Source organism: Sparus aurata, chromosome 17, assembly GCF_900880675.1.
Source record: "Sparus aurata chromosome 17, fSpaAur1.1, whole genome shotgun sequence".
NCBI lineage: Eukaryota > Metazoa > Chordata > Actinopteri > Spariformes > Sparidae > Sparus > Sparus aurata.
Genome location: NC_044203.1, coordinates 32,179,556 through 32,202,725, shown reverse-complemented (window position 1 = coordinate 32,202,725; position 23,170 = coordinate 32,179,556). Strand labels below are relative to the sequence as shown.

The 23,170-nt window shown below is 44.8% G+C and overlaps 1 protein-coding gene and 1 long non-coding RNA gene across 6 annotated transcripts in view; one reads left to right on the top strand and one right to left on the bottom strand.

Annotated features, from left to right (window-relative positions):
• znf385d (zinc finger protein 385D) overlaps positions 1 to 23,170 on the top strand; it is a 105,006-nt gene that overhangs the window by 67,221 nt on the left and 14,615 nt on the right. For all 5 annotated transcript variants that reach the window (XM_030394526.1, XM_030394524.1, XM_030394525.1 and 2 more), the window contains 2 exons: positions 707 to 875; positions 21,914 to 22,258. In XM_030394526.1, coding sequence (XP_030250386.1) covers positions 707 to 875; positions 21,914 to 22,258 — 514 coding nt within the window. The remainder of the gene's footprint in view (positions 1 to 706; positions 876 to 21,913; positions 22,259 to 23,170) is intronic.
• LOC115567694 (uncharacterized) lies at positions 472 to 7,442 on the bottom strand. The gene is made up of 2 exons (XR_003981245.1): positions 7,182 to 7,442; positions 472 to 1,334 (listed from the first exon to the last, which is right to left on the bottom strand). It is a non-coding gene; the product is annotated as an uncharacterized LOC115567694 (long non-coding RNA).

Genomic DNA, 23,170 nt, shown 5'->3' with positions numbered 1-23,170 from the left:
GGTGAAGCTCGGCGGCGCTACGTGTCCGGACTCTTAAACCAAATCAGACGCCCTCATAAATTATCACCAGTCAGACAGATCTCTCAAAACATCGACATTCAGGTATTATCTTTATTAATGATACAGAAACGAGCTTCATATTCAGCCTGAATGTTCATTTTTTTGCGATTTGAGCAGCCCGACACATTTGAAATCTCAGCAGCTATTCAGGGGCTGGAAACGAGGGAAAGGCGGCTGAATACGACGTGCTGACTTGGCAAAACTGATCCGATATGAAGGCCCTTTAAAATACCTCACGGCTGTAGAACAATAGCTTTATTTTAAATTCCAGAATGCTGCATTTATTAATATGTAGCCCTCTGGGAAAAATTTAAAAACTGCTCCAGAAGTTGTTTCACTTAACAGATCCCAATAGATAGAGCACTTAAGTCATTTAAAAAAAAAAATAAACAATTACCTGGGAAGAAATAATATTTTTAAGAGAGCGTTTATTTTCTAAAGCTGGCAAAAACACTCACATGGTACCAATATTTTCTAGACTGCGAGGCATATCGGCCGTCCCCTGCTAATTCTGTTTCAGTCTGCTTCACTGAGTCCGACTGTGTTCCGCTAGTTTTCATATTTTATTTCATCCTGGCTCTGTGTTTTTTTTTTTTTTCTCTTTGCTGCAACGTTAAACCGAGCCTGCTTTTTGTTCTCCTCACAGAGCCAGGCCTTGGCCCACTACAAGGGGACCAAACATGCCAAGAAGCTAAAAGCCCTGGACGCTCCGAAGACTAAGCTCAAAGCCTCGGTGGTCACCAAGGAAACAGCCAACCAGGAGATCGCCAAGGGCATCAACACCTCGCCGGTCCCCAACGGCACTGACAGGAAAGGTTTGTGTGTTCCCGCCTGCTGCACATTCTCCGACACATGTTTCTTTGTTGTCTTTTCTTTGTGCAGCTGCTCTTCTGTAGGGAAGCGAGCGTTGGACCCAGCGAACGCACCTTTTTTGTCGTGCTTTTTTTCCCTTTCGATTTGCTGCACGCATACATGCAATCACTCCAGGAGTTGGATGGACTCGCCGTTGATTACATCAACCCTGTGCTGGGCTGCTCGGGCCAAACGGGCCGGCTGCCCGCTCTGCGCTCGTATATCGAATTTGTGGAGTTTGGGAGATCTCTGCAGGACACAGGCAGACATAAGAGGGATGAAGCGGGGCCTCAGCATGCTTCAAACAAAGTGCTCGTGGGATCAACAAGGCTGCGCTTAGCGCCGTTTGAAAAATCCGTCTCCCTCGTTCACTTGAATGGGACCACTTCATCGGTGCAGCGGGGGGGCCAGCGGGGAGGGCTCTGGCAAAAAATAAATAAAAATGAAGGGCTGTTGTCAGGCTAACCTCAGATAATGATAAAAAGCTAAATTAAGGCTGGCAACCTGCTGCAGTGAAAATGCGAGCTGAGTTTATCTGGATGAGCGCAACCTTTCTGTCTGTGAGGGGGCGTGCAGAGGTGGGATGTACATAGAATTTCATAGCTGTACTGAAGTAGATTATACAGATAACCATTTTAACACAAACATCTCTACTTTGTACTCATCATACTTAGAAAACAGGCTCCTAACTTTAGTTTTAATGCATTTGAGGGGAATTTTTTTATTTTGGATCACCACAAGACTGATTTCAACCCGTCTGACACGCGGCACGTTGAGACGAGACGACATAAACGATGTAAGAAGACAGACTAGAATGAAGAGAAGGTATTCAGTGATAAAAGCTCAGGATCAGTCAGCTTTCCACAGAACTGACCAGTAGAAATGTCCTTCAGAGGGACATTTTTCCCTTTTATACTTGGAGAACATTTCAGAGGCTGTACTTTATAACTTTTACTTGAGTAAAGAAGTTAATCAGTACTTCCTTTTCCCTCACACGAGTATCTGTACTTCTACTTGAGTCTACATTTCCATCTCCGGATGTTTGTGTGGCACCTTTCTTGCTTGCCGAGTCGAGCTCACAGGGACGAGTCCAAAAAACACATCAAGCTCCGTCTCCATCCACTGAAGAGAAAGAGTGAAGGTTTCTGTGACGTCTTTTTAACGCTCAGTGTCGCGTCCAGGGCGCAAAATGAACAGTTTTACGACATCATTTTTAGACGTCCTGTAAACGTGTATTACAGACTTCCAAAGGACGACTTCGTGTGGTTTAAAAGGAGTTTTTATGATGTCTGCCTTCAGCTCACTTCAGACAGTCCCGAGGCACTCCAACTTTCCTCCTCGGACAGGAGGAAAGTTGGAGGAGATTCAGAGTAGGAGACGCGGTGCAGCAGGTGGGAATCAGAACTGCTCTATCAAAATTGTTCCATTTACAGTAACGACCGGACTAAAGAGTCCTCGATGCTTTACCGAGGCCGGCCTCGTCTTCAATTACTAACAACTCGAAACCGAGTTTTGGTGGCAACGGTTGGAAGACGAAAACGTGGTATTTAATAAAAAGGGATCATGAACGCAGCATGCTTTGTGGAGACTGACTGATACAATGATTATATTCTGTTCGACTGAAGATTTACAGTGTGGAAACCTTTTTGTTTCCTTGTAGAATCATATCTGCTTCATTTTTTATTGAAATTATGCAAAAAATACCTGAATCCATGGAAGATTTGAGAATGTTCCTAAAAGTCTTTTTCAGCCACGTCTTGTTACTGTAAATAATGGAACAATTTTGCAATAATTACTGAATATCAAACAGATATTTTTATGATATTTTTTCTTTATTTGAAGCAGCATCATGTGGAAATGAGTATTTTTGTGATTTGGCGCCAACCACAGTACCACAACTACAAACAAAACTCATTACATAATAACAGTGTTATGTGTTGTAAACATGTATGTTGAAGTAAACGTATGCGATTCCGTGATCCTACAGTTACACAGAGCAGAAACAAGTGACAGAGACGCCGCTCATCTCAATACAAGACACTGAACCATCAACACGATTCTGAAGTTGTCATTTAAAAAAAAAAAAAAATTACTTAATGTTGCTTTAACAGGTTTTTCACACGACTATTTGTCAAAAAACATGTTGAATTTTATAATAATGGCAATGTGCTTAGTTCAGATGTTGATTAAAACCACTAAAGCTTCACAATAACAGCTGAATCTGGATCAGCTCTGGCACGTCGTCCTCCTGCCAGCGTCTGTGTTCACCTCTCAAATATGTAACTCATTCAGTCGGTGAATTCAGAGCATGTAACTGCAGATCTCTACCGTTTGCTTCACACTTGCAGATAAAATGATTGACGCTTTGGAAACTTGTAAAATCCTGTCTCATAGTATTAAAACTGAAAGCCCTCGGATATTTTAAGCTGTTACTCCAGGATCATATTTCATATCCACACTCGCGCCTCAAGCAACTATAACACAGTCACGCATCAGTTTTTTTTTTTTTATTCTGAGCTGTTTTCAGTCTAAATCCTTTCTGACAGCGGTCTTTGGGAGGATTTAACCTTCACGAAGAGGTAAAACAGAATAGCTTTATTGTGTCGTATCGGCTGTGGCCTTCATCACGGTCGTCGTGCAAAGCGTCATGACAACCGAGGCTACAACCTCAAACTTACTTCTCAACTTGTTCTTTAATGGTTCTAGAGTTTTTTTATTTTCTTGCTCAATGCACCTTGGAAGTCCAACTGTGGTCTCGAACTGAACTTTTGACACCTTTTCATTGTAACTTCATGAATGTCTTTTGAGGAGAGTCTGTCAGGAAGAGTGTGGGTAGACGATTTTGAGGGGGAACGATGAGGAACACCATTCCCCCCGTGTTAGCAAAATGATCGCGACAAGACAGTCGGAGAAAAGAGACCGCAAAAACAAAGCTTTCAATCAAGAACGGACACTCAAATCCACAACCTGAACTCAGGTTTCCACTCAACTCAGCGCTCACCAAAGACAAGCTGGTTTATACCGGTTCATGAAGACATACATCCTGCTCTGGTCGACAGTCAACATCTCTGTAAATAAACATCTGACGATGCAGTTGACCTCTGCATATCGCTGCTGCTGCAGTCGGTTTTAATCCACTCTTTAATCCCGAAAGTTAAAGGGATATTCCGGTGTAAATTTAATCCATGGTCTAAATCACTGTGAAACTGTGTTAGACTCCCTCTTGAGAGATCAAGTTAGCAGACCGCTAATTTACGAAGTTTTATCAACCTCAGAAACGACCGCATGACAACAATACACTGCAGTAAATGGATCCAAATATAAACCGCCACCAAAAAGCCACAAATAATGCTCAGAACAGCACCAACCTTCAGCAACAGTACAAATAGGGTCTCAGCACATAGTCCGGGGCATCTAACCTCCGCTAGCTTAGCTGGATTTCTACTGAAAAGCTGACTAAATTTACCACTCTTCTGCAGCAGCTTCCTGTTGACGGGAAGTCCTGACGAGTCGATTACCGAGTGCAGTAGAGTTCCGAGGCTCATGGATGAAAATGTATGATCATGACTCCATGGAAAAGCAATCAAAGTTCATATGTGTCTTACCTGCCAGTTTATAACAGTTATTATCGAGAGCGGACAGGGAAAAGAACGGAATTGAGCATTTCTAATCGCACTCGGTAATCGTCGCGTCGGGACTTCCCCGACTCGGAAGCTGATGGAGGAGAGTTGAAATCTGTTTTTAGCTTCCCAATAGAAATCCAGCTAAGCTAGCGGAGGTTAGATGCCCCGGACTATGTGCTGAGACCCTATTTGTACTCTTGCTGAAGTTTGGTGCTGTACTGAGCATTATTTGTGGCTTTTTGGTGGCGGTTTATATTTGGATCCATTTACTGCAGTGTATTGTTGTCGTGCGGTCGTTTCTGAGGTTGATAAGACTCCGTAAATTAGCGGTCTGCTAACTTGATCTCTCGAGAGGGAGTCTAACACAGCCGCCTATATTTAATTTGCCTTTTGCTCCATATTTGAATTCCATTTTGTTGCTGCTGTTCTGGCACACGTTGCTGCGTGCTGTCTGTGAATGTAACTTAATATTCATCACGCTGCAGCCAGGTGGCTGTTTTAATCTGGTTATCTCAGCCAGGTGTCTGCCGAAAAACATCGCGGCTCTCGGTGGAACGCCTCGCTTTAAGACGCGCCGGAAAATGTAAACAAAAAGTAACTGCGACTCTCGGCAGCAGACAGGAACCAGACGCACATTATTTCAAATGATTTCTATCTGCTGTGTTTCATATCTGGCCGTGCGGCGGATAACGTCTTTGGCGACTGAGAGCGTTGCAGAGCAGACCTGCGTTTTCTCCGTCTCCTCCAGTGTAATATTCTTTTAGCTGCCTGTTATTATGTCATGAAATTGGCCCAATGAAAGTCTTCAACTTTAACTGTAACAATAGACTTTTTTTTTTCAAAAAGGGGATTGGAAACACATTTAGCCGTCGCGCTCTGGGATTAATTTCACCTATGTTTTCTTCCAATGTTCCACAAGTATTTAAATCAGGAGCACATTTCTGGAGCTGGTTCTGTGCCGTGACCCGTTTGCAGAGTGTGACCTATTCACGCCTGAACTTTAAAAGGAGGTAGCTTCAGGTGGAAATGCAAATATCTTAAAAAAAAGGTGGTATTCATCTCATGTCAGGAGAGGAAACGGCTCAGGTTCGATGACTTTGGCTCACGCAATGTTTGTTTTTTTCTCTCCGTTGAGTTCAAAAGCAGGTGAGAGAACGGCATTAACGCGTACTTAATTCTGTATATTTAACCTCACATATGTTTGTCTTTATGTGACATTAAGAGCTTTACACCTGGCAGCAGCCTGTCTCGCACCCCGCAGAGCGACTGAGCTGCCGTACAAAATGTCAAACCATTAAGTGGAGCAATTTACACTCGAACTTCCCGGGAGCTAATCCGCGCTGTCGGCATTTACCGTAAGAGAGTTTTTTTTGGTACGCGGTGCACCCCTCCGGCTGCCATCTTGGAGGTCTTTAGGTCTCAACAACGGTGGTCTTAAAAAAAAAAAAAAAATAAACCGGGAATTTCCACAACAACAAATTTACAACGTGGCCACATTTTATGCTGTTTTTAAAACATTACCACCAGGACTGAGCTTAAACTCTGGTACTTATGTGCGTCGTTAACGGACGAACATAAACCGTTGAGACACTGGAGCGATATTTAGAGTCGGAGAAGTATTTTGTGTCTCGGACAGAAGCTGATATACTTAAATATTTAGCACTGAGCCTGAGTTCACTCCCTCTGCTGCTGCTACTGTGCATTTAATTGTTTTCTTCAACTATATAAAAAGATGTGAGCAATGGTGTGTTCATGCGCCGTGGGAACCTTGAGCTTCCGAGACACTAATTTACTAATTAAACAGCTATATTTTCAATAATATTTTCAGGTTGTACATCATTGGGCCAATTTCATGACAGAACAGTTACAACTTCCGCATATTAAGTACTACACCAGAAGCTAACAGTAACTAAATTAAGACACCCAAAGTGTCCAAAATTGGAATTAAATCAAAACATCATGGAATAAATAGTCAGATAAATAAAAAACAGACGAGATAGATTAACCAGAAAATCCTGAAATAATCAAATAATTGTTTGGATTTGCGGGTTATTACAATGAAATGTTAGTTCATCCTGTTTCCATTCAGTCTGCTGCCAGCCAGCCTGTCTGTTTTCATTTCAAAAACACATTTTCCCCATTTATTTTATAATCCCGCCTGTCATCACAGCGTCTCCGTCAGTCAGGCAGCACAAACAGGACCGAGCCGAGGCGACTTTCTTGGCTGTTTGTTTATTCAGACACAAAAAGCAACAGGCGGTTGCGTAACCGTCCCGTGGATGACACGTCGGGATGAAATGTGTTCTTACGGGATGAAGTGTTCACTGGTAAAGGATTAAGTTGTGAAATTAGATTGTGAAAACTGGAACTAAAAACAGATGGAAGGAAAGAAAACTCTGCTGTTATGAAATTAAATTGTGCTGTTCAAATTATGTTTTTGTCATCATTTAATTCACACGATTGAATTATTTCCCAAAGTCTTATTTATTAGATTTGGACGAGGAGCGGCAGTGACAGAAACATGAGCTGAACTTTGAGCAAAGATAGAATTTAAGATGAGTGAGGTGACGGCTAATCTGCCGTTTTCTCACAATATTATTTTACCTTTTTATCAAAGATCACTTGCGCCACAGGAGGGTCGCTTACCTGCTTAGTCTGTTGGATGCGTATGTCGAAACTCTGTAATGAAGTGGGGATGTTTGTTCTGTATCGCGGTGCAGCAGAGTGCCGGAGACGGCAGGAAGGGAAAGTCAATGGATGAGGATTTAGAGGATTCAGGATCGACACGTGGAACAGACAAAGCACGACAGGATCAGGGAAACACAGCAGAGGACTGCACTGAAGGCTCGACTTAAATACAGAGCAAACTAACGGGGGGATGAGGTGCAGGTGGAGCGATGCGGAGCAGCACAGGTGAAGGGAACGAGTGCAGAAAAATCCAGGAACGGAGGTGGACTAATGAAGGAGATGCAGTGCAGGTGTGGATGGAGAGCAGAAAAACACAGGAGGGAAACAGAGCAAACAACAACACATTAACCAGGAAAACAGATAACACACTCTAAAATAAAACTGAGATGACAAGAGATGATTCAAGGCGGCTGTGTTGTTACAGCTGAGCATCCACAGGATTGATTTTAGAGGGCGAAAAAAGGGGGAATCGAGGTAAATTTGGGTCAAAAAGAGACATTTGGTGACAAACATTTGTTGTGTTGCATCTTCGAAGAGAAAACTCTCACTGTCTAAATCTCACTCGACTCATGATGTGCAGCCGAACAACAACAGACCAAACCCAGAAGACTGTTTTCTGAATCCTTAGTGCGGATGTTCAGCCGCGATGCAACACGCTGATCGAGACTGAACACACGCGATACCGTCAGAAAATCACAGAATTAGATGATTATTCTATCTTAATGCTGCTGCTTAAAGGGGGAATTAGAGAAAAGTGTGTGTTCAGGGTTTAAAATCCCAGCAGGATTAGTCGGGATAACCTAATATCAGCGTTTTAATGTTTCTGCAAACCAAATTGTATGCTTCATATGTACGGTATTGACATTTTGCACAATATGTGGCACATCTAGTTGACATTACATGTATGTGAGTTGAGGCTGATGTCGGGAAGGGGGACGCAGACGGCTGCCAAGCGAGCGCCCACCGGCCGAGACTGCGTTTTGACATTTGAAAGACGCTTCAGGACTTTTCCCCAGCTGTGTTTGTGGTGACGAAACCAGGTCACGTAGGCCGAAAACCTCTTTTTCTGTCCAAACTTAACCACAACATAAATGAATGTAAACGTTTCAATGTATCTGCTGTTTGCAGGGAGGTTCTCTGCCAACATTTATTCCGGTGATTGGGTTGCTGATGCTCCAAAACACAGAGGCAGATGTCTCGTAGTGAAAACCCGCCTCTGATTTCTCTGATTCTATAGTGAAGATGACCTCCTCCCACTCGACAGGCACTGAGACGTCTGTAATGGGCTCTAAACAGCCCTGACACAAACATTTACTCACAAAACATACAAACGCACACAATGGTAAACACATTACGCACAGACAGAGACCTCTGAGACCTCCAGCAACACGCCGTCGCAACCGAACAGACAAACGGGCTATTAATCATTTCACTGGCTTTAAGAAAAACACATGCGCACAAAAAAAAAAAAAAAAAAAAAAGCACACTTCTACAGCATCTCTCTATCATATCTACAGTGAGCGGGGGCGGCGGTTTGTCACGAGTGGCACCGGGTAATGAATATTAATGTGCTCAGATGTCAGGAGAATTAATTGTCGAGGCGGGTAAAATGCTGCATTATCTGCGAGGCCCGGAGTGTTTGACGGTATATCAGTGGCGCGAAAACTCGCTCTAATGAAAAGCCGAGTTCGCGGGAAGAGTAATGGTCGTAAACGCAGCGAGGGGAGGCAGGAAACGGCGGGGAGGCAGAGCGCCGTTCGCCAAAGCTGAGGAGAGTGCACACGGTGGATGCTCCGTCGTGACCTGTTGTGTCATTTAAGAGCTGCTCTGTAATCAGGTTTAATCGCTTCATTAACAGTTTTTTTTTTTTATTTTGTTGGAATGCACTTTTATCTGCTTCCTTTTTTATCCTTCAACCGATTCAACTGAATTAATTAATTAATGCCGTGTAATAAATTGTTTAATGAGTTTTGAAATTGTGAAATCGACTCCATTACGTTTTCCGCACTCGAGAAAACACGTCCAATGAACTTTTAGACGTCGTGTTTAATCAACAGCTGTTCAGCTGTCGCGAAGCTCGGCACGTCAGTTTGAAGAGCGAGAGAAGAAAGGAGAAAGAGAAAAAGGCTGTCTGGAGAGTTTTACCTCTCAAACAGTGCATGCTGGGAAGTCTGCTTTCATCCTTGATGTCTTTCCTTAGACACTCAAAGCAGCCGTGGACTCCTACAGCTCTGTTGGACTCTTGATAGACAGTTAAAAAATGAAATAAAGGCTGATGGGAAACTGACGCAGCAGAACCAGACGTACCGTCTCTTTTCACTCCGCGCGTTGTTATTCCTCGTCAAAACCAGATGTGCAAACTCGAGTGCTGACGGAGATGCAGGTGTGCTGTCGAAGTGGCAGCTAACGTAGCCGAGCCGCTAGTCTCGAGCGGAGATGAAGAGTGAACGCATGAGGCAATTAATCAGACGCCACCGAGCTCCCACTGGAGGCTCATAGTCGGTTTAAAAGATGGGTGTAGTCTCCGTGATGCTGCCATTAGGTTTAAGAAGAGCTATGAGGAAGCTCTCTTTGTTTGACTACAGCAAACTATTGGCATAAATGGCAAATAGGTGGAGCTATAAAGCCTGGTTGTGATAGTTAGCTCCACAGCTAGTTGTATCGTTAGCTATAGAGCCCATTTTTTAAATTAGACAGTTGCAAAGTCTAAATTTGAACAGGGGGTCTGATGAAGATTGACTCAGAGCAAATCTTTTGAGGGTAGGTTGACCTATGCAGAAGCAGCAGACCGCTAATTTACAGAGTTTTATCAACCTCAGAAACGACCGCACGACAGCAATACACTGCAGTAAATGGATCCAAATATAAACCGCCACCAAAAAGCCACAAATAATGCTCAGAACAGCACCAAACTTCAGCAACAGTACAAATAGGGTCTCAGCACATAGTTCGGGGCATCTAACCTCCACTAGCTTAGCTGGATTTCTATTGTGAAGCTAAAAACAGATTTCAACTCTCCTCCATCAGCTTCCAGGTCGGGGAAGTCCCGACGTGACGATTACCGAGTGCGATTAAAAATGCTCAATTCCGTTCTTTTCCCTGTCCGCTCTCGATAATAACTGTTATAAACTGGCAGGTAAGACACATATGAACTTTGATTGCTTTTCCATGGAGTCATAATCATACATTTTCATCCATGAGCCGCGGAACTCTACTGCACTCGGTAATCGACTCGTCGGGACTTCCCGTCAACAGGAAGCTGCTGCAGAAGAGTGGTAAATTTAGTCAGCTTTTCAGTAAAATCCAGCTAAGCTAGCGGAGGTTAGATGCCCCGGACTATGTGCCGAGACCCTGTTTGTACTGTTGCTGAAGTTTGGTGCTGTTCTGAGCATTATTTGTGGCTTTTTGGTGGCAGTTTATATTTGGATCCATTTACTGCAGTGTATTGTTGTCGTGCGGTCGTTTCTGAGGTTGATAAAACTCCGTAAATAAGCGGTCTGCTAACTTGATCTCGCGAGAGATCTAGTATAGTCTAACACAGTTTCACGGTGTGTTAGACCATGGATTAAATTTACATCGGAATATCCCTTTAAGATACCCCACGTCTTTTTCCAGACATTTTCCAGACATCGATGTGTAAAATTGGTGGATGTCCCCTTTTATCCGAAGTGGTGAGTCAACCTCATTCGTCCAACTCATTGTAAGAGTCAGGCTAAAATGGACCCAAATGCAAGACAAACAGGCGGCAGGTTATGAAACAAAAAGCAAGCTTTAATAACGAAGCAGAAGTCCAAAATACACAATGAAAGCAATAAAAAAAAAAAAAAAACACAGGCAAAGACGAATCCAAGAAAAAACAAAGACTTATACAGAGGAGTGAGAACAAAGCCAAACAAAAGCTGGAACACGGACGACACAAGAGGACCGGGGAACAGACAAACAGAAGAAGAGTAAAGGAAAAATCAAAGACTTGAATTCAAAGAGGCTGATGAACTAACAACACACAGGTGAGCAGGAAAAGGACAAAGACAGGAGGTGAAAGTCCAACACGACACGAGGAGAAAAACCCAAAACCATGACACTCATCACCTCAAATCAAAAGACTCGACACTTGAAGTTGAATTAACCTGACGTCACTCAAGAGTTTATACGTTGTTGTTTTTTAAAGTAACATTTCGTCGTGCAGGTGTCATATTTTCCTTTTTCTTTCGGCGCATTTTCTCTGGAAAATCGCTGTGCCAACAAGAAAACAGACTGCTCGGGCGCAACATCCAAACAGAGACGCGACGTAATGGGAGGAATTATTCGTGAAATTAAACTTTTCTTTTTTTTCTCTTCACAATCCCGTCTCGCTCTCGGGGGGCGCTTTAAGTCGACGCGGAGGGAGCGTAAGTGCAATCTTTCGAGGGATAACGAGTGTGTTTGAGAGCGAGTAATCACGGGGTCGGATTTCATCAGATGCACCGAGCGCGCCCTCCGTGTTTTCTCTTTACTTCATTGTTGAACTTGAGCTCTGAGATTGATGGACGGCGGGACACAGTGAGATAGTATAGATTAGCCGGATGACTCAGCGGCCGCCTGTCATCAAGTGTGTGTGGTGGTGGTTGTGTGTGTGTGTGTGTGTGTATGTGTCAGTGTGTCCTTACAGCAGCACCGGAGAGAGTAGAGCCGGAGCGAGAAAGGCAAAGAGAGCGAGAGAGAGAGAAATGCCCACAGCACAGCCCGCCATCTCTCAGTTCCAGTCCACTGCCTGAGGAAATGTACCCTGATATTAGCTATTAAAGAGCAGATTGTCAGGGGAGCCATGCCAGCACTGACAGCAGCTGTACAATGGAGCAGGCTGCAGGGAGGCAGCAGGCTAGCTAAGACTCTCTCTCTCTCTCCACCCTCAGCCTTCTCTTTCTTGGGTCTCTATCGACTTCCCCCTCCACCACCACCACCACCAGCAAAAAAAACGTGCTTTTGTGCCCGAAGTCTCCGTACGCAGGGCGCTGGGTTGGAAAAAGCCCTTACACACAGACGTCGTCTGGGGGAGAGACAGCAGCAAAAAAACCTGATGAGTGTGTGATTAGATTGGCTCCGTACCTGCAAATGTTCCCATTCGAGGTGGAGGTGGATGGGTGGAGGTGGTGGAGGGGGGGGGGGGATTCTGGATGTGTTCGCCAGCGACACTTCCCAACAGAAATTAGGCGCGGATCATTTGCTCTCAAACGAAATGGGAGGGAGATAAATCAGTGCGAATTCAAATCAGCGCCTCCCAACACTGTTAAAAAACCCCGAGATAAGGTCGCTTTTCTACCCCCTTCGACGAGAAAATAAAAAAAAAAAGATACGATTGCAGGCGCCGATGCACTCTTATTTGTGAATGCAAATTTTGCTCACCTTATCAATCTTTTTTATTTTTTTTTTTATTCGAGGGATATTCAACCGTGACTCTTTTCTCATTTACTCACTTTGAACGCTGTCAAGAGCAGAGAGAGAGAGGGGGGGGAGGAGAGAGAGAGAGAAAAAAAATCGTAGACGTTGAATGAAATTTGACAGAACTCAAGAGCCACGAGGGATTTCTGTCCTTTAAGTTGTGACAGCATATAATAAGGCCCCAATCATTTTAATTAAAGAGCTTAATCCAGCTTCATTGAGAAAGGTAATCAGATCTCGGGGGAGCCTTGTGATTGCCTGGAAGCCTAAGTGAAGTGGAAGGATTTCAGAGCAGCGGTTTTCTCCTCCATCGCCAGAGAAAGAATCTCGGGGGAGAGTCGGGAGAGGCCGAGGAACAAACGAGGAGGAAGAAAGGAGGCGCTGTCTTTGCTGGAAGGGGTCGCGGCGTCCGTCCGGATCTTCCCTTCTCTCGATTCTCCCCGTCTTTGTTGCCTCCGACGCTCCCACCCTCTCGGTTTCTCCCTCTTTAATTGTGTCCCCCGTACTCGATTACTCTCCTTTAATGTTATCTTTCCTCTCACCTTCTCGCCGCCCCTCCTCTCCTCACCCCCCTTTTTTCTTCCTCCTTATTTCGCACACTCGATTTTTTCCCACCGTTGTTTGCCTCAAAGCTTGTTTACTTTTCCAGTTTAACTTTCATTTAACTTTTCTCTGTTTTCCCCCTCCAATCTATCCTCTTTTGTTCTCGTTTCTTATCCTTCCCTTTTCTTTCACCTGGCCTCAGTCTCTCCATCTCTTCCCCCCTCTCTCTCTCTCTCCCTCCTCCGACTTTGCTGTCGCGCCCCGCTCGCCCATACCAACTTTAGATTGATCACAGTCATTACCTCCATTAATGAGAGGGGATTGAGTTCTTAACTGGGCCTCGCAGAGCCAGTTAGGTCGCTCTGACTGGGGATATGGATTACTGGAGGCTTCCCAGAGTGCACGGCGTCCTAGGCCAGCCAAAGTACACTTTAATCACCTGCCCTTCCAACGGCAAATGGGTCTTTAATGACGCCGTGGTAGATGGGTTCACCCCAACACAAGGGCAAATACATGCATGAGTTAACATGGTGTGGCCTCCCCAGCCAGGCTTTGTAATAAGCAGACGGATAAAGACTGAGCCGCTCCGGTTCTTGTTGGTTTATTATTGAATTTCTTCACACTTCCATCAGGGCTGGGAATCTTTAGCCAGCTCACAATTCGATTTGATTAAAAAAAACGGGTGATATTGTGAATTTGTAATGATCCACAATTAAACAGATGAATTCGCTCGCGTTGTCTTTGCTCGTTCTCACCAAAAACGTGGAGAAGGAGCCAAGATGGCGTCCGTTTGAAATTCTCGGACACATCTTGGTCGCCTGGACCTACTTTTTAATAAATAAACTGACAGCATGGCTAACGAAGTGGATTGATTAATAAGATAAGATAAGATGTTACTTTATTGATTCCCTATAAGAGAAATTTAAGTTAACAATGTGCAAACAATGACGTTTCACTGTAGTTTCAGCTGTAAGGAACGAACAGTCAGGTCTTAAAGACTGTTATAGGCAATCATAATGTCAAAAATATGGTATTAAACATGCGTTTATTGGACTTTTCCGCATTGGGACATGATGTTTTAAGAGAGAACACTTTAAATACACCTCAGCTCGTTCATAAAGTCTCCACCTTTGTTGAACTTGATTGTTGAAGGCCCTTTTCTACAAGAAGCTTGGTATCAGTTTCATCCAGGGGTTGTCGGTGTTTAGCCGAAGCTGTGTCTTCTAACAGCTACACAACTTTATTTGCACATCATTCAGAAGGACTAGTTTGACATTTTGGGAGAGCTTCACAGTTCTTGGCTTGATTGCTGAGAAGATTGATATCGCTCTCACGTCTGTGCATCAAGTGTGGAGCGGGAACATTAAGGTGATCAATCTCAATAACAGATATCTGCATGTAAATGTGGAATCTGAGGGCGAAAGACGAGGTTTTGATGTCTAGTTTGAGTTGTATTGACCACTGATGTTTGACCAAGCTTCGGTTGCATTCAGGTAAACAGTCTGTGTGGAGAGCAACAGAGGTGCAAGGCAATGGCTGAAACTCTAACTTAGACTCCCATCAGTTAGTATCTGACAATGATTGAGCTTTTAATTAGCTTTTTTCAAAGAGATATCTGCATTTATATGCCGTCATCCGTTTAGAGAGATAAGCTGAAATGTCGTCACGGGTCTCAAGCTGCTAATCAGACTATAAACTATGATCATCACAGGGGAGGAACAGTCTCTGCCTGGATCTCTGCTGGCTGCACCGGATGCCTTGAATCATCGTCGTTGGCTCGAGAGGCTAAATCACTGTCAGATGATTGTCAATGGGATCAGAGATTGGGAGACAATGAGCGTAGCTTAGCATAAAGACTGGAAGCAAGGCTAGCAATTAGCCTGGTTCTGTCCAAAGACGAAAAAAAAACCAAATCCTGACTTGTATGACTTGAAAATGTTAGTTGGGGCTTCACGAGGAGTTACATGTGTAGGGGCGTGTTATTATTTTTTGCCTTCACGCTGTATTTACGCTAAGCTAATCTCCTCTTGGCTCCAGCTTCACACATCTGCACAAAGGTATGAATTTTCTCATCTCACTCTGTGCGAGACGGAGAGAAGGCGTGTTTCCAATTAAAACGCATGTAGAAATAGAACAGGAGACATTGTGGTCACAGCCAAGAGCTACGCAACGGTGACGGCACGAAGGCCTCGTTTTGTTGCCAGTTTTGCACATTTTCGACCCACAACTGTGTGAGTCTTTGATGTGATGTTGACTGGTTTTTAAGCAAACGGATGAAGCCTGTGGGATGCAGTTAAAAAGCTAGGAAGTGGACTCCGAGGTGTGATTATAATAAGATGTAAAACTACTGATTCCAGGGTGAAGCGTGAACTTTCATGCTCGATATTAAAAGCGCTGGAAGGTGTGTTTTCCCTCTTTCGGGGAAAAGGATAGCTATTTCCCCACTTCCAGCCTTTGTGCTAAGTTAGGCTAAACAAATCACGGTGCCTTCTCTCCTGAATTCATAAAGACGGAATTGATATTGATCCTCACACTCCAGGTATCGGAGCAAACAAGCCGGCTGCCAAAAAAATGGTGAGGCATTCCTTTATAACAGCTCCCGAGCAATTTACTCCCCACAACTGTTTGCAGAATATATAGCAGCTCATGAAGGCGGTTTGTATTTGCTGTTCAGAGCACTCGGTCAGCGCCGAGTCGAGTCTCTGCCAGAGAGAAAAAAATCCTCTCCGTGGGAAAATGACAAAGATTATGCTGAGAAATGAGACCTATTCACAGAACGAAACTAAAGCAATCTGCGACGGTACCCATGATGACAACGGCGGCGCATAATGGATCTCTTACGACTTCTTCATCCTGACGGTGCGTTTATTTTAACTCACTCACGATGAAAAAAAACAAAAGCAGTGAAAAATAACGACTCAACAACTCACCTGCTCACACAAACGCCAAAAAACCCCTTTGCACTTTTTTTCCCGGAGCCACCGTCGGTCCGGTGGCCGTGCCATTGAAAAGCTGCCCAGAGAAGCAGGTGTGATGGCAGCAGTTTGTTGGCCGGCGGTGATCGCGGTGAGGCCGAGCGAGTTAATCTCTGTGATTTCAGCTTGTTTTGATGCCTGGCACACCGCAGAGGGCTCGGGAGTAGGGTGGCCGTTAATTGCGGGGAGCAGAGAGGTCGCCGCCGCTCTGCTCGTGGCATAAACATTATTCATCAGGAGTGACAGGGTCGCGCACTTCAGAAAATAGTTCACGGATTAATTATTGTTCTTGTGGTAATAGCTCGGGCTCCGCCGGGACATAATGTTAAGTTACACCTTGGTCGTTCACGGCCGTTGAACCATCAGGGTCAAAACTGATTAATGTTGAAGGTGTATTTAGCTGAACGTCTGAAATATGAACACAAAGAAAAAAGAAAACAAATACATTTCAAACAAACACACTTTTTATGTCTTGACACAACAATGTCAAGGCGTCTCTGGTTCTTGTTTCTGCGGTGTGTCCTTCACCTTTGTCCGTTGTCGGCAGCTTATCAGCTAATTGAATTGGTGGATTGTTGAGTCCTCCTTCAGGGAAAAATCCCTCAGATTGGCTGTTCAGCAGAGCAAATCAGTGCGCTTGAGGAGAAACAGAAAAGGTAAGGGAAAGCCCAAACAGCCCGTACATGATTTCATGTAGACTGTCGCTGTCACCCTTCGATTAGTGAAGGTAGACCCCCAATGCAGGAGACACAACAGAGGACTCGACAAACGCTGAACTAAGGAGGGGATGAGGGGCAGTTGGAGAAACACTGTGATAGGTGTACGTAGAGGAACAAGAAGCAGGGAAGACTTTGAGCTGCTAGACAAAAGCCCCTTTTAGATAGAAAAGGTGGCACATTTGCAGCAAGGTAAAGGCTGCAATGTGCCACCTTGTCTATCTCAAACGGAGGTGTAATTCCAAAAAGCCGCCACTGGGGTAGGCGTAAAGATGTGACGTGACGTGAAGCACGAAGTTGGGCGTGAACAATGAAGCAGGTCGAATTTGTCTTCAAATTAAGAGCTTTACATTGCACCCCATTGAAGTTTAGAACTGTGTTCTTAGCGGGGGGCTTTTAATTTGAAAGCAGCGACCGTTAGCAGCTTGCTGCTACAACAACAAGCGGACAACGAAGACAGCTACGGAGACCGAGGAGACGCTAGCATCTCCCGGATCTCAGCGGCTGTCCAGTTGCTCATCTTGACGTCCGCGGATGAAGTGATGGACTGACTGCTGTGATCAGCTGTTTCCTGGTTTTAAACCTCCCCGGCTGTGGGTCGCACAACAGTGCACGCCATCGACACCTCCGCCCATCTCACGCAGTTGCCGGCACATCGATGACTTGGATTTACGTAGCAATGGAGGTGGAAAAAAGTGTATCCTCCGAGGCGTCACATACCAAAACAGACCCCCAGTTTACCGTCTTCTGTCTAAATCCGCGGACCTAGCTGCAAAAACGACGGCCAAATTGGCGGCTTGCTGCCCGGTATAAAAACAGCTAAACACTGGGAACAGGGCTGGGCCAACGAAAGGGGGATGCAGATCAGGTGTGGTGGGAAAACACAAAGAATATATCTAACAGAAGACAGAAACGATATAAAGATAGTTTCCCAGCACCGCCAGTTCTCTGATGTCAGTTCGGTGTGTCTGGGCTTGATAATCGTCCTCGTGTAAACTCTGTTGGAGATCAGATTACTGCGATCGCGTTAAATCTCGGTTAAAGCGCAGAGTGCACTGGAAGGACTGTGTAGATTATTCTGGCTCTCGTCTGCAGCGTAGTCAGCCTCGACTTCAAATTAAACAGAACATAAATTACGCACAGCTAATAATTGAAGTCACTGGTCCCCTTCCTCGGAGCTGAGTCCACAGACTTTTAAATAAATGTTCCAGTCACGGTGTCGAGTGCAACCGCCTGGAATAATGGTCTTTACCGTGCCAGATGTTCTTCTTTACATCAGTCCACAGGCATCTGCAAGCGTCTAGTCAAACACACACACCCACACATACAAACACACACACACACACACACACACACACACACACACACACACACACAGATATACAGGTAGAGGTCAATCAGCGCAATCCTCCTCCGGCTGCGGTAATCAATAGACGTCCCTCGCTGAAGGTCATGTGATGGACGGATCGTGTCAGGCAGTCAGAGAACAGCAGCAGCATCCACACGGAGCGGAAAGACAAATATCACAGCACCGACTGATTCTGCTGAGTTTATTTACTGAGATTTATAGTCACATTTACCGATGAACCCGGCCGCCAGAGTAAATACCGGCAACATGCACTTCTGCAAACCACGAGTTCTCATGCTTCCATCACGTCAGGATAAAACTGCATCAGCAATCCACGAGCAAACAAGCTAATAAACTAGCGTGTGGGAAGTCTTGCCAACTCACCAATAAAGTGTCTCAGTGGATCATCAAACACTAAATGTCCCGTGGATCCTGAGATGGCAGCCGTTTGATTGACAGCTCATTCTACGCCCACCCTACAGCCTGAAACGGCCAATGAGTGATCGCGCAGACGAGAGACCCTCGTTGTCAGCTTTGAATTGACTTTGTTTGAGGAAGATTGCACATACATTTTCAGGAACTGGACTTAAAGGGATATTCTGGTGTAAATTTAATCCATGGTCTAACACACCGTGATAATGTGTTAGACTCCCTCTCCAGAGATAAAGTTAGCAGGCCGCTAATTTACGGAGTTTCATCAACCTCAGAAACGACCGCACGACAACAATACACTGCAGTAAATGGATCCAAATATAAACCGCCACCAAAAAGCCACAAATAATGCTCAGAACAGCACCAAACTTCAGCAACAGTACAAATAGAGTCTCAGCACATAGTTCGGGGCATCTAACCTCCGCTAGCTTAGCTGGATTTCTACAGAAAAGCTGACTAAATTTACCACTCTTCTGCAGCAGCTTCCTGTTGACGGGAAGTCCCGACGACTCGATTACCGAGTGCAGTAGAGTTCCGCGGCTCATGGATGAAAATGTATGATTATGACTCCATGGAAAAGCAATCAAAGTTCATATGTGTCTTACCTGCCAGTTTATAACAGTTATTATCGAGAGCAGACAGGGAAAAGAACGGAATTGAGCATTTCTAACCGCACTCGGTAATCGTCGCGTCGGGACTTACCTGACCCGGAAGCTGATGGAGGAGAGTTGAACTCTGTTTTTAGCTTCCCAATAGAAATCCAGCTAAGCTAGCGGAGGTTAGATGCCCCGGACTATGTGCTGAGACCCTATTTGTACTGTTGCTGAAGTTTGGTGCTGTTCTGAGCATTATTTGTGGCTTTTTGGTGGCGGTTTATATTTGGATCCATTTACTGCAGTGTATTGTTGTCGTGCGGTCGTTTCTGAGGTTGATAAAACTCCGTAAATTAGCGGTCTGCTAACTTGATCTCTGGAGAGGGAGTCTAACACAGTTTCACGGTGTGTTAGACCATGGATTAAACTTACACCGGAATATCCCTTTAAAGTATTTTTGTACTTAAGGAAATAAAGAAAATAACTCCAAACTACCATCATCATCACCATGAGGCTCTGCTTCCAATCCAATCCTGCACTGTAGGATTTTATTACTTAGAATCCCTCTTACAGTTTTCTCTCTTTGTTTTAATGCAGATGTCCTATTTTTTCTATTTCACTCACCACCTTCTCCTCTTCCTGCACTTTAATGATCTGCATTCAGAGCGTGCAGCGAGTTTCATAAAGGTGCAAAAAGCGAATTTCATAGTTGGGAGTCAGTCAGCTGTGAGAGGAGTGTATTACAACGAGTCTAAATGTGCCCATTTCAAAGGTTAATGGATTGGATGCTCTCAAACACCGAAACACTAAAAAAGGGAAAAACCCACGTTGCAGACATTTACATTATGTTTAAAGCGTTCAGCTGGAGCTTTCAACCGGAGTGTCGGTGCGACGCTGCCGTGATTCAACACCTCGGTGCGATTAAAGGACAGCTTTCACCAGGAGCTCTTTTAAATGACGTCAGCGCTTCTTTCGCCACAGGTCATAACAGAAACACACCTGCTGCTCCGAACCTTTTTCTCTTATTCTTTTTTTTCGAGCACCACTGGCAGGATTGAACCCCGGTGCCGGCGTAACTCGGAGCACTTCTGCGGCACCGTCTCAGGGATAAATAAGAACCGCATATAATGGCCCACAAAAATAGCATGACATAATTCACTATTGATTTGCTCTCCTGGCTGGCTGATCTTCATTTCGTGACACTGGAGTGGGGAGAACTCGGAGGCATTGGCATCGATCAGGCGGTGCCGCGAAAGGCAAAAATTTCATTTTCGCGAGCGTGGCGGCGGCGTCGGGGCCCGCTGTATTCCACACGCTGACATGTGGTGTTGTTTTATGAGTCAGGTTTATCGATCGGCCGCTGTCTTTGTTCCTAAAAATATCGGACGTTTCTCTCAGAGGCCCAGGAGCTATTTGTGTAACATGTTAATGCGATCTCACTCGCTGGTGGAGGATCAGAGGTGTGATTACGTCTCAGAGCTGTCCATCACTGATGCAATCTATATGCATTTCTGTTTTATATGTACATACATACCACGTCAATCAGTTTTCTCCTGGAATACCTGTCTTATGAGCTTGGGACTGGTGTATTTTTTAGCCTTTTTATAATGAATATGAACCTGTTTACTTGTCTCTGGTGTTTTCATGATACTGAAACATCTTACTTGAATACAAAACCTGGAAAAATATCGATATACCATTGTTTTTTTTTATATCCTAGTAGCTAACCCTCCCTTTGTTTGTTACGGCCTTTGGTTGTAGATCCAGAACAAGTATGATAAATTAATATATGAATTACACAAAGAAAACCAGAAACATAAACTTTCAGTCTAAATGTGTTGAAATCTCTATAATCGTGTGCAGCCACTGAGCTCACATCTTGAATCTGCGGCATTCATCAGTTCAGATTCATTTATTTCCAACCCGAGTGTTTGAACAAAAAAAACAGAAGCATGTTAAATGTGTCTATATTAACGCTGGGGGAAAAAAAAGAGAGCAGATATTAGAACATTTTGTTTCTCTGAGAGTCTTGCAGCTCGTTTCCAGCAGGCGAGCTTAATTGCTGTTGTTTGAGACTGAGAGCGTTTCCCCTCCTTCCCCCGAGAAACTCATTTCCGCTCTATTCTGTGCAATTTGCAGCAATTCTGTATTTGGACACAAATGCTGCAAATTGGGGAAGGTGTTTTCTTCATTTCCTTTTGTTTTTTCTATATTTCTATATAGCGGGTTGTGCTCTCAGGGCTTCTGTAGAAATATCTTTTGTTGCCATGCAACCTATTGACAGCATATCAAATGTTCTAACTGTCTTACCGAGTAAATCATCCAGGACTGGTGTTACTCATTTACACAAACCCGGCCTGCGGTCTAATCATCTGCGCGTGTTCTGAAACTCTTTGAACCCTGTTCTGACCGTGCCTTGAAGTAAAATGTTCACTGGTGTGTACAGTAACATGTATGAATAAAGAGAATATCTAATGTTGTGTTAGCACACGTAGTCTTCACAAAGACACATTTAGACTCATCTGTGGTCGTCGTGCATTTTTATTTTGTCAACATCTATAACAGTCACCTGTTGGTTGCATCACATGAATAAAACATCCTCGTGCCTAACTGATGGATGGACCCGTATGATTCAACAAACAAATCGTGTGTTTTCTCTCTGCAGACGCCGGCCCTGGAGCAGCACCCCTCCCGCTCTCCCCTGTGCTCAGACTGGCACAGCCCCTGGCATCCTTGATGAACCTCACGGCGCTGACGCCAGCACCCGCGACCTCACCCAAAGTCCCGAGCAGCACGGCGGCCGTCGCCCCAGAGACTCCCTCGGTCGCCGGAGGGGACGAGAGGCCAGCCGAGCTCGGCTCACCGTCAGAGCCGGACCCGGAGCCCGAGGCCGAGCCCGAGGCGGAGACAGACGCTGAAACAGAGGAGGAGAAAGCCCGGCGTCTCCTGTACTGCTCGCTGTGCAAAGTGGCGGTCAACTCTGCGTCACAGCTGGAGGCTCACAACAGCGGTGAGAGACGTGTGATGGGAATGTGAACATCGCTTCAGTGTTTGTAGTGATGATGGCAGAGGTGTTTGTGCAGAAGACAAAAGATCCTCCTACATGTTCAAATTCTAATCCAGTGTGTTTCAGTCCTGCTCATGGAGGCTCTCTGCCCTGCATGTTTTAGAGACAACTGCTGTGTCATTTCAGGGTCTGCGTCCTTCAGAGGAGCATTTGAAGGCCAATTACGTCACAACGCCGCACAAAGGCTGTTTCAATTCAAAGGCTCCTCCAAATGCTCCTTCTTTTCCCTGTTTTTGGAGGATGCACGGCTACTATCCTTTGTGGCCTCACATATCCCAAGATTCTTTGCGTGCCCAAAAAAGAAGAAAGAAAGAAAGAAAGAGAGAAGATGGCGACATTGCGTGGCGTAGATTGTCTCTTTCGCAGGGCTGGGCGGCAGAAATCGTGACGTAAAGGTAAAACATCTGGTGACGCAACCAGGAAATGCTCCAAAGGCTAGACCGTCCCATTTAACAACGGCTGACGTGGTTAACAAGGATTCGCCTTCGAAGACCGCAAAGGCCGGGTCCTTCGAAGGATGCAGACCCTGAATTGAGACACAGCAATTATCTAAAATACTATTGAATTGGTCAGCTCGTCATCAGGCTCTGCTGAGGCCTGATAACGAGCCAATCACTGGGATCAGGTGTGTTGGAGCAGAGACACAATTAAAACATGCAAAACACTGTTCTAATCACAACGTGAACATGTGAATTCACATCATTCACGGGTAAACAAAAAGCAAATCACTTCTTCATAATGATCCTGCTCACATGACACATAGTATTTATTTTTGTACATGTGTAAACTTGAGTTCACATGTGCAAATCTGTCAAAACGTGAAGCAAATGTAAGCCGGTCACATGTGAATGAACG